Source organism: Citrus sinensis, chromosome 2, assembly GCF_022201045.2.
Source record: "Citrus sinensis cultivar Valencia sweet orange chromosome 2, DVS_A1.0, whole genome shotgun sequence".
Lineage (NCBI taxonomy): Eukaryota > Viridiplantae > Streptophyta > Magnoliopsida > Sapindales > Rutaceae > Citrus > Citrus sinensis.
In genome coordinates, this window is record NC_068557.1 from 9068693 (window position 1) to 9083724 (window position 15032).

General features: G+C 31.2%; 2 protein-coding genes across 3 annotated transcripts; one reads left to right on the forward strand and one right to left on the reverse strand.

Moving 5' to 3' along the window:
• Positions 1-3481: 3481 nt before the first annotated feature.
• Positions 3482-6587, forward strand: LOC102608087 (coumarin 8-geranyltransferase 1b, chloroplastic-like). Its single transcript, XM_052434887.1, has 11 exons — positions 3482-3817; positions 4132-4215; positions 4308-4382; positions 4565-4648; positions 4829-4918; positions 5161-5282; positions 5350-5476; positions 5569-5640; positions 5736-5831; positions 6081-6185; positions 6309-6587. The coding sequence occupies exons 1-11, from the start codon at positions 3482-3484 to the stop codon at positions 6351-6353; spliced, it is 1236 nt and encodes a 411-aa protein (XP_052290847.1). The 3' UTR covers positions 6354-6587.
• Positions 6588-7524: 937 nt separating this feature from the next.
• On the reverse strand, positions 7525-13742 carry LOC102610344 (uncharacterized). 2 transcript variants are annotated; one of them, XM_006468785.4, is made up of 6 exons: positions 13461-13742; positions 11124-12868; positions 10772-11020; positions 9777-9857; positions 8497-9144; positions 7525-7810 (listed from the first exon to the last, which is right to left on the reverse strand). In XM_006468785.4, the coding sequence occupies exons 2-6, from the start codon at positions 12411-12413 to the stop codon at positions 7775-7777; spliced, it is 2304 nt and encodes a 767-aa protein (XP_006468848.1). In that variant the 5' UTR covers positions 12414-12868; positions 13461-13742; the 3' UTR covers positions 7525-7774. The 2 variants fall into 2 exon arrangements, with proteins under 2 accessions (XP_006468848.1, XP_006468847.1); XM_006468784.4 differs by lacking the exon at positions 7525-7810 and adding an exon at positions 7837-8073 and having other exon boundaries at positions 13461-13739.
• Between the last annotated feature and the right edge of the window lie 1290 nt (positions 13743-15032).

Consider the following 15032-nt stretch of genomic DNA (forward strand, 5'->3'; position numbering starts at 1 on the left):
TTGCAACCTATAATAACATGTAATTATATAAGGATTAAAAAATCAATTAAGAATTTCAAATTAAACTAGATCAATACATGTAATTATCAATACTTGTAATTACACTCAATTAAAAATTGCAAGTAAAACTTTTATATTTGAAGTGAAGTATTAAATTACGAGACTTAATAAATTAAACAATTAAAATTTATTCATCCTTTCAAATTGTAAAAGTATTATTAGTCAAAAGTTTCAATAATGAACTAAACTCAATTCAGTAAAAAGGTATTTGGGTGTAATTTCTTTTTTATCAGGCGCTTTGGCTCTCTTTAAAGAACTAGATGTTGATGATTTTTCTATCAAAAGCTCTTTAAAATACTCAAATTTTACTTTCTAAATCGTCCTCTTAGTTAATATAACTAACAAATAAAATTTGAAAATTGACATTAAAAGTTTATGAAAATATTGATAATTGTTACTATATCTTGTTTCTGTCAGTACTTTTAATACTAGTGACGATGTTATATTACATTGACATATTTTTTAATTAGAATTTAAAAAAATTAAAGCAGTAATAAAATTTTAGCTCCCTAGTGTTTTCAATCTAATCAATAAAATATACAATTTAATCATTTTATAAAATAAGTCACTAATTTCAATTGAAAATAATATAATGGAATTAGGGACATATTTGTAAATAAAATAAAAACTCTATTGTTATATAAAATTGATGAAAACATAAGGGTAATTGAATTAGGGACATATTTGAATGTAAAATAAAAACTCTATTTTTATACTAAATTGATGGAAACATAAGGGTAACTGAATTAGGGACATATATGAAAATAAAATAAAAATTCTATTATTTTACTAAATTGATAAAAAAGGAAGGGGTATAACTGATTTTTTTTGGACTAGACCGGGCTACAGCTAGGTCTAGCCCACGTGTAGGTCTGCCATTGGAATAATCATCTTAAGCAACAAATTATAATTAACACAATATATTTAAATCATTGGAAGAAAAACTAAAAAATACAGCCAACTTTTATTTACTTGCATGTGCTGAACGTCTTATTAATCTTCAATCAATTTTTATTTTAAACTTTACCACCACTTTTCCTTGACCATTATTATCTCTCATAGTCCTTACCATTGTCTCCCCAAATCGGCTCACAATGCAATTAGAGAGTATACTTATATAAACATGAAAATTATAATTATTTGTTGTACTTAGATATAGGGTTTATAGGGCTTTCATGTCGCCAAAATAGAGAGAAGTGCAAAACAATTACTTGAAATTGTATTTCTTGTTTAGCGGGATTAGATAAAAATTAGTTTCAGTTATATGTCAACTTTTTTTTATTTTTTCTTTAATAAAAAATCTTTTTTTGCCCTCAACGAATTATTAACAAATGACATTTACTAACAATGAGTTAACGGGAATGATGTTTTAGGCTATTGTTTAAAAAGAAGAGATAAAATGAGTTATTGCATGAAACTTTAAGGATGAGAATGGCTTTTTTTCCGAATAATTATTCAATCATCAAATTTAAGGATACAATTGTAACGTAAAAAAAAAAAATCTACTAAATGTGGTGCCATTACACAAAGAGCAGTGACCGCGCAAGGAAATAGTGAAACAGAATGGTTGAGACAAGTGACGACAATCCGCTGGAAAAATTATATTAAAACAAGAAAGCGATTGAATAGTTTTCAAAAGTCAAGTATATATTAAAGGGTTTGCCTACCTTACGTTAAACATAAGGTAGCAGCTCCCTATATCAAATAGAGTTTGCCAAGTCTTCAAGTTCGTTTATAAATTTAGCACCAAGACAAATAGCCAACCAACCACTCACTTGCAGATCAATTAGAGAGAGAGAAAAAAATAATGATTATGCTGCATTCATGTTTATGCTTCTCTGCTAAGTATCATCCTTTACAACTCTCTGGTATGTCTCTCGTTTCCCCACGAATCTTCCTTCTAATAAGTTTATGAAAAATGGTATTTATAGCCGGTGTCTCTTCGCCTCTACTAGCAAATGCTCTAATTTTTGAATTTTTTAAAGTAAAGGTTAATTTTTTTTAAATTTTAAAATATCTACACTATCCTAAACTATGCTCTTTTTTTTTTTCATAACATAACTTTAAAAAACTCATTTATTAAAATAATTTTATAATTTTTAATAAAAACTTTCATCGACAATCAAATAACTAAATTGTTTTAGTAAAAACTCAACATGTAAAAACTTTACTAATAAAAACTCTATTCAAATAAGGTTTATTTGAAAATTTATATCCAATGGAGCCCTAAACTTTCAAAACAGTGATAGAAGTAATAGTAAATATTGACACACTCAATTATTATTCTTTTAATTAATGATAACCCCATATAATTTTAAAGTTGATTTTGTTGCCATTCTGAAAAATTCTTGAGGATAAATATGAGTATTGTAAGTTTTTATATATTGTAAACTTATAATTAATTACTTTATCACATAAATAATAATACTACCACAATTAGTTGTACATTTTTTCTATTTTAAGAAACTAAATATCTCTAGCTCAGTGTTATACTTATTTTGTTGGGATACTTAGTTTGTATCCCAATTGATGTGTCATCAATAAAATTTCATCATTTGGATGATAAATAATAAAATTTAATAATTTTGAACTCATGCCACGTAAGCTATCAACTCAATTTGTACAATTGCTTTTATTATAAATCATTAATATGTTTTATATATTAAGTTTTATTTAAGTGAAGAACTTTGGCATAAATCTTGAGCTATTAATATCAAGAGAGATTGTTAATTTTCTCCCTAATGTAATCAATATACATCATTTACTCCCTTATTATTTTCTTAATACCCAATAAGCCCCGACACCATAATTTTCTAGCATTAACCTTGTTTTTAAAATACATTTTTATTATGTTTATTATCAATTAAATAAATCATATAAATTGAAAATTAAAAAAAATTCTAAAAGGAAGAAACATGGGTTTTGGTGTAAATAAAAAATGAATGATAACATTTTGTTTTTTACTTTTTGTTGCTTTTAAACATTTTTTCTTATAATAAATTTATATTTTATAGCCGAAGATCAAACATCAAGCAAATTCCTTTAAATTTTTTGTGACAGAAGGGGTTATTGGGTATTATTAGAACAATAAGGAAGAAAGTAATATATATTGATTTCACTAGAGGGAAACTAACAATCTCTTTAATTTTAATCTGTAAGTGTGTGTGTGTATATATATATATATATATATTATCATTATCTAATAAGGGATTTATTTAAATTATTAAGTAAGGGATAAACTAAAAAAAATGAAAAACATATCCTTCAATACAATATATTTTATTATGTAGTACAATACAACGTGTGTTTTTCTTATATTTTAAGGGATTTCTTACTTGATTAAAGTTCGAGAACCATCGTTGCAAGACTACATGTTTTATATATATTTTTTATCTGATAAATTTTATATGTATATACTCTTATGGTCATTTTAGGTTGCGTGAAAAAGCATGTAACGCCAATAACACGGATACATGAGGGCGCTGTGAACAGAGGTAGCGAGAGCACGAAGTACTCCATCAGATGCCGAAGTTCATTATTTCACTTGAGCAATTGCAGGAATAGAAACGGCGAGGGTATTACAAACGACAAACAGTGTAAACCATTCAACAGGCACCGTGCTCCCGTCACGTTACAAGATGAAGCTGCATCAAGATTCGACGAAGATAATAATAATTCCATCGGCTTTCGCGATGCTTTCCTCAAGAATATCAACGCAATTTTTCAATTCACTCGTCCCTTCTTTCTTCTTGGCGTTGTGAGTTGCTACTTGTTAATTAATTTATATATAATTAAAAAACAGGTATATAAATATTCTCAGGTGTCGATATCTATTTTTTTTTATATATGAATTCATTGTACACACCATATGATAAATTAGTCAATGAAACAAAAAATAATAAAAACATTAATACATCATATGATGTATATAATGAATTTTTATTTTAAATACATTAATATTCACACTGAAGAAAGAATACACATGCACACATATATAAAATGAAATAAATTTCTATTTATAGTTAACGTAAATATGATTTTTATGTTTTTTATTGATTATGTTTTATGCAGACGATTGATATGACCTCGGTATCTCTTCTTGCACCGCAACAGTTTGCTGATTTGACTCCGACATTTTTTATTGGATTATTGAAGGTAAATTATAAATTAATTAATGATGTAATAATAAAAATTGCTTGTAATGTACTGTTTGGTAATTATTTAAATAATTCTTCATTATATTTCAGGCCATAGTGCCCGGATTACTGGTGAACATTTATGAGGTGGGAGTAAACCAGTTGTATGATGTTGAAATAGACAAGGTATAAATTTCATCAGAGACAACTAATTTTATGAATAATTAGTTCCAATCATAAATATATACAATCTGTGCATTACTAAATTAGGTAATAATTTCATTAATATAATTTCATTCTTAGTTATATTGCTTACTTAATTTTTCTGGTAAATTAGTTTAACATTGTTTAATTCATTGTTAATAAAGATTAACAAGCCTGATCTCCCCCTTGCTTCCGGTGATTTGTCCATTGGAGCTGGAATCACAATTACTTGCACATGTTTATTGATGGTAAGCAAATGCTAACAACTGCTGCTTAAGAATTTCTTTTAATTTTTAGTATTGATTAATTTGTTAATTATTAGGAAAAATAACTCTCTAATGTCGCTACTATCGAATTTATATTTAGTAAGTGAAGCTATATTCCATCTAAATTTATGTAATTTTTAATTCATTGATTTCAATTTTCAGAGTCTGGCTATAGGAATTATGCTTCGATCTCCACCCCTTATTTCTACCATCATTATGTGGTTTGTACTTTCAAGTGCGTATTCTGTCGATGTAAGTGTGGCCCTGAGTGAGATTCACTACTATTTTTATCAACTTTAAAATTTTAATTTGTACGTTGCACAAGTTTTTCAAAATTATTTTATGTTGGAATAAGTTTCAAGTTTAAGTTTTCAACTCACATGTTCTTTTTTTTTTTTTAAAGTAATCAATATGTTAAACTTAATTAATTCACAACATTGGTCATTTGATCACAATATATTCATGATCTAATTGGTTATTTATCAATCTTGTAGCTTCCCTTTCTTAGATGGAAGAGAAATCCATTTCTAGCAACAATGTATGGGGTGCTTGAGAGGGGACTTGCAATGCCTCTTGGTTACTTCATGCACATCCAGGCACGTACAAATTGTGCCTAGCTCCGTGTCATCATTTGGTCACTCATTTAATTAACTTTTTATTTTCTTTTGTATTTTCCACTGAAGTGGGTTTGAAATATACCCTGCATGCATACAGAAGTACGTGCTTGGAAGACCTATAGAGTTTTCAAGAACATTGATGTTTGTAGTGGCTGTCAAGTGCTGGTTTTGCGTTTTGCTTGTACTTCTTAAGGTAAATAAACTGAGAAACCTTAAAAATGAGCAGAGCATATATATAATGGATTATGGATGGATACTAATGTATTTTCTTTGGACTTTAAATAGGATATGCCTGATGTGGATGGTGATAAAGAACATGGCATTCAAACGCTCAGTATCGCTCTAGGAAAAGAGAAAGTGTGTAAATTAATTCGAATAAATTCTATAACCATCATTTTTAACTTCAATTTTTGTCCTAGATTTTCCTTTCTAACTGTTATTCTTCTTAACAGGTACTTTGGCTAGGTGTTTATATGTTATTAGTTGTCTACGGAGCTCTTGTAATAGCAGGAGCTTCGTCACCCTTCCTGGAAAGCAAGCTTATCACTGTAAGAATGGGGGGGGGGGGGGGGGTGGTTTTGTTACGGAATTCTAGATTTTATTAAAATTTGAGAAAACTATTAGATTATATGGTCTAATAATGCCATTACACTACTAAATCATATGGCTTAATAGTTTTTTCAGACTTTAACAAAGCCCACAACTATGCATTGTATTATTTCATAAGAAATTTAGCCTTTTATGTATGTGATCACAATTACTTACTAATTAAGAATTAAATTGTTTTTTTCTCGCAGATTATTGGCCACAGCACACTTGCATTTCTTTTGTTGCAACGAGCTCGAAATGTTGATGTCTCCAGTCAAGCAGCAATACTTTCTTTTTACAGGTTCATTTGGAAGGTAGGTGGTTCTACTTTGATGTGTAATTTCAATATTATTTTCATTCAAATCCAAGAAAGTTTTAGAATTTTATTTAATTGTAGACTGACTTATATAGTTATGTGTTTTTGCACGCATTTGCAGTTACTCTTTGCTGAACACATCCTCCTTCCATGCGTACGACTATGAGATAACTTTGTTGCCAGCTTACAGCAACTATTGTGTTGTGTTGTTGTGTTAAAACGATAATAAGGTTGTTACGATTGATGTCAATAAGTTGTTAGATAAGACTTAAAAATCTATATATTCATGCACCAATGTTCCAGAGATCTACTACCATAGACAAGATTAATGTCATTTATATATGGCAAAATTTACGTACTTGTGAAAGTTCATGCACTCGAGTACAACTGGTAGCTTTTTCTTTATTTTCTGATGGCTAAAAGTTTAAACCCTTGTATCAACGAGATTTTTGCAGTTCACTCTTTTTGACGTCGATGTCTGGTTTCTACTTTTCATCCTTTGGAAACAAGCCATAGCCCTTGCAACTGCACTTATTATTACATACGTGGGGATGACGAGTTCACTGTTAGTGTTTTTGAGCTTTTTCTTTATTATTATAAATTTTATTGACGGTCTATAATATGGTGTGTTTGTCAAAAGATAGAAAGTTTTCTGTATGTTAAAAATGTCACACGTCCTTCGGCAGTAAATTTTGAACATTAATATTAGATTAGGAATATATAATAGGCGATTAAAAATATTAGAGTTCTAAAGAGTAAAAAATATTAATATTACATCACGGATGTAATGGATGATTTCAAAAACAATACTTACAGAGTCTAAAAGAAATCAACTACTGCCACTCACTAATCAATTAATGTCACATTATTTAAAATAGTTTTTTAAGACAAAAAATTTAAGATGAGTAGCACTATCTTCAAAGAGTAATAATAAACATCCCATTTTTTTAATCTCAAATTTATCTCAATTTATGTGTTATTCATTAAATAATTGATAATTTTTTTATAAAATTTAAATAAATTAATTACATCATCTTACCAATTAATTACTAAATACCACATTAACCAATTAATAAATACCACATTATTTGAAATAGTTAACCAATTAATAAATACCACATTAACCAATTAATAAATATCACATTATTTGAAATAATTTTTTTGGATGAAACATCTGGAATGTTTAATAGCGCTGCAAAAGCATCAAATCTTCTCCACATTCTTGGTTATAGCACCCCAATTCCAAGATACTGTCTGAAATCCATTTTAATTTTCCACTTACTTTTTCTTTAGGAATTTATTCCGAGCACTAATGTACTGGATCGAACATCGAAGGCTCATCAGAGACTAGCTAGGATTTCATTTTATTTCTTATGGTAATTTTGCGTAGTAGATGAAACTGAATCACAAAAAGTAGAAAATGAAACGTTCACTGTTCACACAAGAAATTCCCTTGCTTATTTTTTAATACCATAAGCCAGCCTATCAAACAGAATCGGACTACATCAGCTTTCGCATTCAGTGTTCTGTTACGTGTCGAATTTAACTAACCGGCAGCAGGAATGGTTTAAGCCTACGTGATAGCAGTCAACAAGCAAATGCAGGTGTCAATGATGACGCTTTCTGGAGATCAAAGAAATGAACATTACTAGACCAAAGTGAAATGTATATATTAACCCATCAAATTATTAGAAAATAGAAATCTGTACAGGTTGATCGGGGTTAGCGCCATTACGAAATGAGATGGCTGGAAAAACAGCATGTAGTGTTTCTTATGTACAGAATCAATACAAGAAAACGATAATTTGGCGAAAGTAAATCTAGGCATTTCAGTTGCCAATGTCGAAGTATCTTGGATCTTCTGGGAAATGGTATTCTACATTCAACTGCCATCAGACGAGAAAACCTCTATTAGCCCTAAAGTACTAGGACACCAAATAAAAAAATTCTTTGGTCTACATTATCATGATAAAGAGTCTTATAAAGACTGATCAACTTATGCATATGCAGGCAGCATCAACTGGGTAAGGCTCACTAGAAATCTAGAATCTATAAAGAAAATTTTTTCTTGAGGGTTAAGGAGTGCAAATACGAGGCATTACCAGATCATTCAGCCAACAAATAATTACTTCAGTACTCTCATTTTCTATCAGAATCCAGAGACAAAATTAAGGATACTCTATCTAAGAATTCATATGACCAAACAACCCATCAGCTTAAACACCATACAAATGTGCAAAATGAACACAAGAGAACTTAAGAAGAGTGCATACTAGAGCCAAAAAACAGATGAAATCAAGATCACATACCGTGCCCTCATCAGCATCTGAATGGCGTTGAGGAAACACAACCCTCAAGTCATTGTATAGATAGAACCTTCGCTCACCTTCCTTGTCTAGACTTGCATTTTGTGGCACAGAGAAAGGATCAGATTTACATCTCTGAACCAAATGCGACTTTTTCTTGGGAGAGGGGCATAAAAACCGAAGATGAAGAGCATAACGCAGAGCACCAGCTCCAGAATTATTCTCGTTAACTTTAGAACAACTATTAGCTAGCCTCTTGCAAGTTTCATGACATGTATCCATGCAGTTGGTATCCTTATGATCAGTCTTTGGCCACAGCCAATCACCATTATTGTACCCATTCTCAAGCATACAGGAACGAATACTTGCCACATCCTGGGATTGAGTGGATGACTTCCTTCTATCTACTGAATCCACTAGATCAGAACATTCAATTTCTTTAACTTCAGTATTCTGGTCAATAGAATGCCTAGCATGCGCCATGTCAACTCCATCTGAATTTAAGAATCTGCTAAACTTAACAGGGTGGCTTTGCTGTTGGACTGCAGTTACCTTTTCTCTGACTTTAGTTCCCAAACTTATCTGTCCTTGTTTCAACTCTGTAGATGTCAGGCCAGAAGAGGCTAGAGTAACCTTCTGTCGCAAGAATGTCTAATTTGATTTGAACGGCAGTGAAAAAAAACGAAAGAAAGAAAACCGCACATACAATTAGATACAATGAGATTAAAAGTCCACTGTCCACACGACATGAACATATATAACTTGCATACAATGAAAAGACACTAAAGAGAGAAATTGTAGCACCAAAAAAGAAATAATAAGCATGAAACAAAAACAAAAATCAGTGAGGGAGATATGCTTTAAGATGTGACTATTTTCTGAGTGATTACCATGATAACATTCTTGAATGTTCACAATCAAAATGAATACTATCACAACAGACATAATAGGAACAAATTCAATAAATTTAAGCTTCCTGAAATGACCAAACCTCTGACATTAAAAAAGTGTTTGCTTCCAGGAGAAATCAACTTTATGTAATATTCCAATTCAACTATGATAAACAATTTAATTCATCAACTTTCAAATGACATCCAGAAGCAGAAGAAGTGTCATCGACATTGCAATCTAAGACAAGGTTAGTGCCCTCTACTAATTGCTTATTTCACATCAACAGTTTGCTAAAAGGAAAATTTCCTTTTCAATAGAGCCAGAGCACTTGTTCAATCAGAGACCAAACTATAATTTAATGAAGACAAAAAGCAGGTTCTATTGAATCTTACTTTAGTACCAGCTGGCATGTCACTCAAATCGTAGTTGCACAGGTATGTGTGAACAGGTGTTTTTTCTGGGTTGCTGAGAACCTACACAAAGCAAATCATTTTAAAAGTAAATAAATATGTTATATTCTTTAAAAGAAACTATTAAATACCTATAAGCATGTAGATTCCAGAAACCTTAAAACCAACATCTATAAATAGAAATCCCTTCCAAGAGATCAGGCATGTTACTTTCCAAGCATGAATGTATGAGAGAAAACTATAGGATTAGAATTGTTCCCATATGAATGACTTCTCAGTAGATGATATAACATAGCAACAACTAGAGATCCTTCTCAGGTACATACACGGTATGCTAGTTTGATATATAAATTAAGGTCCTGTTTGGGATGCTGTGGAAAAAAAACTGTAACTATAAAACAAAAGTTAATAATATGCCGTAAATATAAAATTTAAATAGTAATTTTAACAAAATTATTAAAGATATAATAGATTTTTCATCAAACAAGTGAAAAATTATATCAACATAGCTTCCAAGCTACAGCAGCTAGTGTTTACCAAACACTTTAGTGCTTACCAAACACTTTAGTGCTATAACTTTTAAGCTACAGCTGCCTAACCTCAATCCCAAACACACCCTAAATCAGTCCACACAATCAATATAAAAAAAACATATGGACAAATAACATAACCAGAACTCCCAAAGCAAATTATTTTAATGCAGGGAAAATCTTGTCAACTTGAACTTGGGCTCATCAAGGTCCCATATAGTGGATGTGAACAACCAACAAACAACGATCATTATCATTCCGAAGCCTAAATGGTATAAATTAAGCAAAATCTATAAGCTAGAGATTATAATTGCCGCTAATGGAATCTATCTTATTTGATATTGGAAATAAAAGAAACACTATCCAGTTTTGTAAGTAAATTACACTCTACACATTTTGTCTTAGGCACTAAGAACCAGAAATTACTTGGTAAAGAGATTTGCATACCAGTTGTATTCGTCCTTTCATAGGAATACGGAAGCAGCTTTTAACAGTTTGTGAATCATCATTCCCAAGACCTCTTTGCAATTTTTGGGCTCTGCACTTGTTTGATGAATTTCTTGCAAGATCTATGGATGCATAATAGAGTAAATAGCAATCCCCATCCACACTAGTAACAGAAAATGGCAGCTTCTGTGATTGTGGTGAGAAGTTCCCCCCAGTAATGCTAAGTACAGCAAGGAAACCATCAATTCTCTGCACACATAGATGCCAAAAGCAAGCAGTAGAATTGCAGCAGATATTAGTGAAGAATAATTACCAACTCTCTCATGTCCTATAACAAAACAAAAGTACTAACCTGACTGGACTTTCCAGAAATCAAGCGTCCAGACAATAGGGACTCCTCAAATGAACCAACCAAGGACCTTCTAACCGAAAGTCCACTTAAACTTCTTACAAACCTAAAGCATTGGGATGTGGGTGGTGATTCTTGATGCAAACGCCAACTTAAGCCAGCTGTGCTTTCTAGAGAAGATGGACGAAACTCTTTGTGAACATCTTCAAATGATCTTCTTCCAACCATAAACTCCGCTTCTTCAGTTGAAAAGATAATGCCAGAGTCAGAATCATTGATAGATTCTTCCAAATTCTTTAAGGTGGAACAATGATCTCCTATCTCTCTCTTAACCTTCCTGCATCCTGGCACAGTTTCTATTCTCTCAGAAAATTTTGGACCAAGAGGTGACAAGGAAAGACAAGGTAAGATAGCCTTTTGAGGAGATATGGGTGTCAGTCCACAACGTGATATTACCTTACTTGATTCATTGAACTGATCAAGTCCAGGCATAAACAAAAAATTATTGTGCTCGCCTGTGTCATTGTTTTCCAGCAAAGGGCCATCGGTCAAAATAATGGATGAAGTTCTACTGTTATCATATGGGACAATCTTCTGTTCGAAACAACTGGATTCGGACCAGGATAATGTTGTGAATTGGATTTTGCTTCCAACATTTACTTTCTTATAATCTTGTGACGTTGAGACACTAGAACTATTAATCCTGACAGGGAGATTCATTTGAGAATTACTGAAGCCAATGTCCAGAGGATCACCATTAAACTGGTCTGGAAAAAGCATAGTCTTTAGAGGTGATAACAACCGCTTTCTGACCAATGACCCACCGCCCTCAGTTCCATTAACTGCGACACCATCAACAGAAGATGAATGAGCATCATCAGCAGAAACACCCTGAAGTTCCTTACTTAGAGAACTTGTTCCACGAGATTCAAAACCAACTATCCTAGAAACAGGATTTGGAGTATTCCATCCACTTTTAGGAATAAACAGACCAACTTTATCCGCAGATGTAATCTTAAAACCATGTACACTGGAAGTAGCATCATTTGACCCTCCAGATTTAAATGATCCATCAGAAAACTTGGAACTTTCCAGAGAGGCTTTCCTCTGGAATTCTCCAATAGGAGAGCATTGCGTTTCTACAGCTGTTTGGCTCACACTTCCTCCATGCATTCCATCCAAATCACAGGTGCTCACACCAGAAAGTCGTTGGGGGCTTTGCAAAAATGAGGCCGATGATGTTGCTGCAACTTCCTCAGCACTATTGCCAGAGGAAACTTGCGGCAAACCCATCCCTAAACTCTTTTAAGTTATTTACCTTCTCTTTTTTTTCCCCTTCTTTGATGTATATTTTAATTTTCTACTTTCATCTAACTTAATATTTTCAGCTTATCTTCTCCTGTCTATCTATTTTTCCGGCCTAAAGAACACATCTACCATGAGCTTCCCAATCTTAACAGCACTAGTAAAGAAATGAAAAATCCAACCTGTCCTGTAAATGCTAGAACAATTGTTAATATAAGCAATTCTGTGAAATGTGAGACCCTACTTAACAATCAAACCCAGTACTATGTATCCACAAAAGGCATCCACATTTCAAATACAACTTCTTCACAAGATTGTATGCTTAAACCCAATCTCCTATTAACCATCCAGGGATGACGAGTGGCACAAATCTTTTGACCTCCATACCAGCAAGCAATGAGATTCATAGAATTCATTGTTGCCCACAGTATCAAAGCATGCACCTGATTTTAAAAAAAAGAAATGAAGGAAAACAATAGCACATAATTAGTTGTACAATTCAGGAAATTGATTGCACTAAAAATTTAACACATTTATAAAACTGATTTAAAGAATATTAAACAACATTAATCAATACAATTACTATGAAAAGCAGCCAGTTACTATATAAGATAAAAAATTAAAAAAGAAAAAATCAACTAGCGATGGAAACTAAGGGAACCGCTCAAAATCTATCATTCAACTTACATATATTAAAGCAGATTATCTCAAAAAAATATATAACCCATAATTTTTTTAAAAAAATAAATAAATCAAAGAAAACCCAGGATTTTTTTAACAGATACATTTAAAAGATCATCAGCGCACCAATTATAAAGAAGACGGAGAACATGAGGAAGTGTTCGCTTGTACATCACACATACAGCACAACTTTTTAATGATCATCTCATACAAGCAAACAGCATATGGTTTTAAATTTTTTATTTCGTTCTTTCTTCTGCTTTTAACACAAAGCATAAACTAAACAAATTATTAAAAAGAATACAGTTTTGATTGGAAAATTCAAAAAAAAGGAAAAGAAAAGAAAACACTCACAAATGAAAGCTTGCTGGGATGCAATAATCAAGTGATGGTGGTCGTGGTAGTAGTAGATAAGTCATTCTAATGATCTACCCATGGAAATTCAAAATTCCCCAGATCACACAAAAATCAAAATCTCTCTAAATAAGCAGAAAATAAATTATTTTTCGGAATTTTCAATAGAGGAAAAAAAAAATAAAAATGGGATGATAATGGTAAAGAGGAAGAGGTGGGTGAAGGTGTGCAGGTTTTGTTAGGCCTGTAATGCTATGCTCTTTTTTATACCTAATATTTGGTTACTACTGCATTACTTTCTTTATTTGCATGTTGTAACTTTTTTTTTTTGGGTGAGACATTAGATACTAAATTAAGTTTCTGGTAAAATCCATGATTGTTGCTTATTTAACAGTAAATTATTTTCTTTTTTGTTAGGAAAAAAGTAAGTAAATTACATAAGTAGGATTTTTCATGTCGCAAATGTCATGACAAGATTATCAAAATTCTTTTCATGGATATAATCATTTCATACTTTTCTTTCCGGGTGGCATTAATATATAATGAGTGTTTATATTAATACAAGCTACACAACTGGCAAAATTTTTCAGGATGCAAGGGGTCTGAATCCGAATAGAATGGACTATGGAGTTTGATTACCATTCTTGCATTGAGGTGCTTTAAAAAGAACACAAATATAGAAAGTATTGTAAGAAATTAAGAACTTAAACAAATATTATGCATTTTGGTATAAGTAGATAATGGATACTAACATCAAATTCCCCTACATTTTTGTACAATTTATAACAAGTACATAGTTTTGCATATACATTAAATATGTCCCTAGCTTTTAAGTTATTTCTTTCATGTAACTTACGTGACTCACCAAAAAGAAAAGTTTTATTAGGATTGTCCTACCACTTAATAGTCGGTTGAAATTAAGATTGAATAGTTATAGTTTAAAAACTACAGTGTTGAAGTATTTGGTAGACATTAATTATCATTCTTTGGACGTTATGTTGATGCGATTTTAGACTTATATGATGAAAAATCTATTATATATTTAATAATTTTTTTAAATTTTTGATTTAAAAATTGTATAACTATATACTATTAACTTTTGTTTTACAGTTGCAGTTTTTTCTCTATTGCAACTGTAGCTTAAAAGGTATAACACTTCAATTCTAAACAGGACCTTAGTCTGCTGTGGTGGTACCGACCACTAATACTTTACCATTTAGTAGAGTAATAGATCTTATTATAAGATAACAAATATATTCCACCCTACGATCTCCCAAACCTAATATTAAAAAAATAATAAGTCTTATTTTGGAATCCACAAATCTATTATTTGATAGAATATTAATGGCAGATCCTACCACTTAAACAAGTTGAGAAGGTAAACCGATCCTATATAAGTATTTTTATGATTTTTTTTGGAAAATTCTATAATATTGTAATAAAAATTTTTGAAATAATTTGTTAAAATGACTTATTTGACACAAATAGACAGATTATGTCCTTACTTGAAAAAAATCAAGAATCGATATGTTACTAACCCTTCATAAACAATTTTCTTAAAGAAATCATAAT

What these genes read in the sequence shown, in the direction of transcription:
- LOC102608087 (XM_052434887.1), top strand. Translation starts at nt 3,482, where the DNA reads ATGGTCATTTTAGGTTGCGTGAAAAAGCATGTAACGCCAATAACACGG. An exon ending in ATGATGTTGAAATAGACAAG is followed by an intron (nt 4,383 to 4,564) that starts GTATAAATTTCA and finishes TTGTTAATAAAG; the next exon opens with ATTAACAAGCCTGATCTCCC. An exon ending in TTTACAGGTTCATTTGGAAG is followed by an intron (nt 6,186 to 6,308) that starts GTAGGTGGTTCT and finishes ACGCATTTGCAG; the next exon opens with TTACTCTTTGCTGAACACAT.
- LOC102610344 (XM_006468784.4), bottom strand. Translation starts at nt 12,413, where the DNA reads ATGGGTTTGCCGCAAGTTTCCTCTGGCAATAGTGCTGAGGAAGTTGCA. An exon ending in TTTCTGGAAAGTCCAGTCAG is followed by an intron (nt 11,021 to 11,123) that starts GTTAGTACTTTT and finishes CTATGTGTGCAG; the next exon opens with AGAATTGATGGTTTCCTTGC. An exon ending in ACATGCCAGCTGGTACTAAA is followed by an intron (nt 9,145 to 9,776) that starts GTAAGATTCAAT and finishes AAATCAAATTAG; the next exon opens with ACATTCTTGCGACAGAAGGT.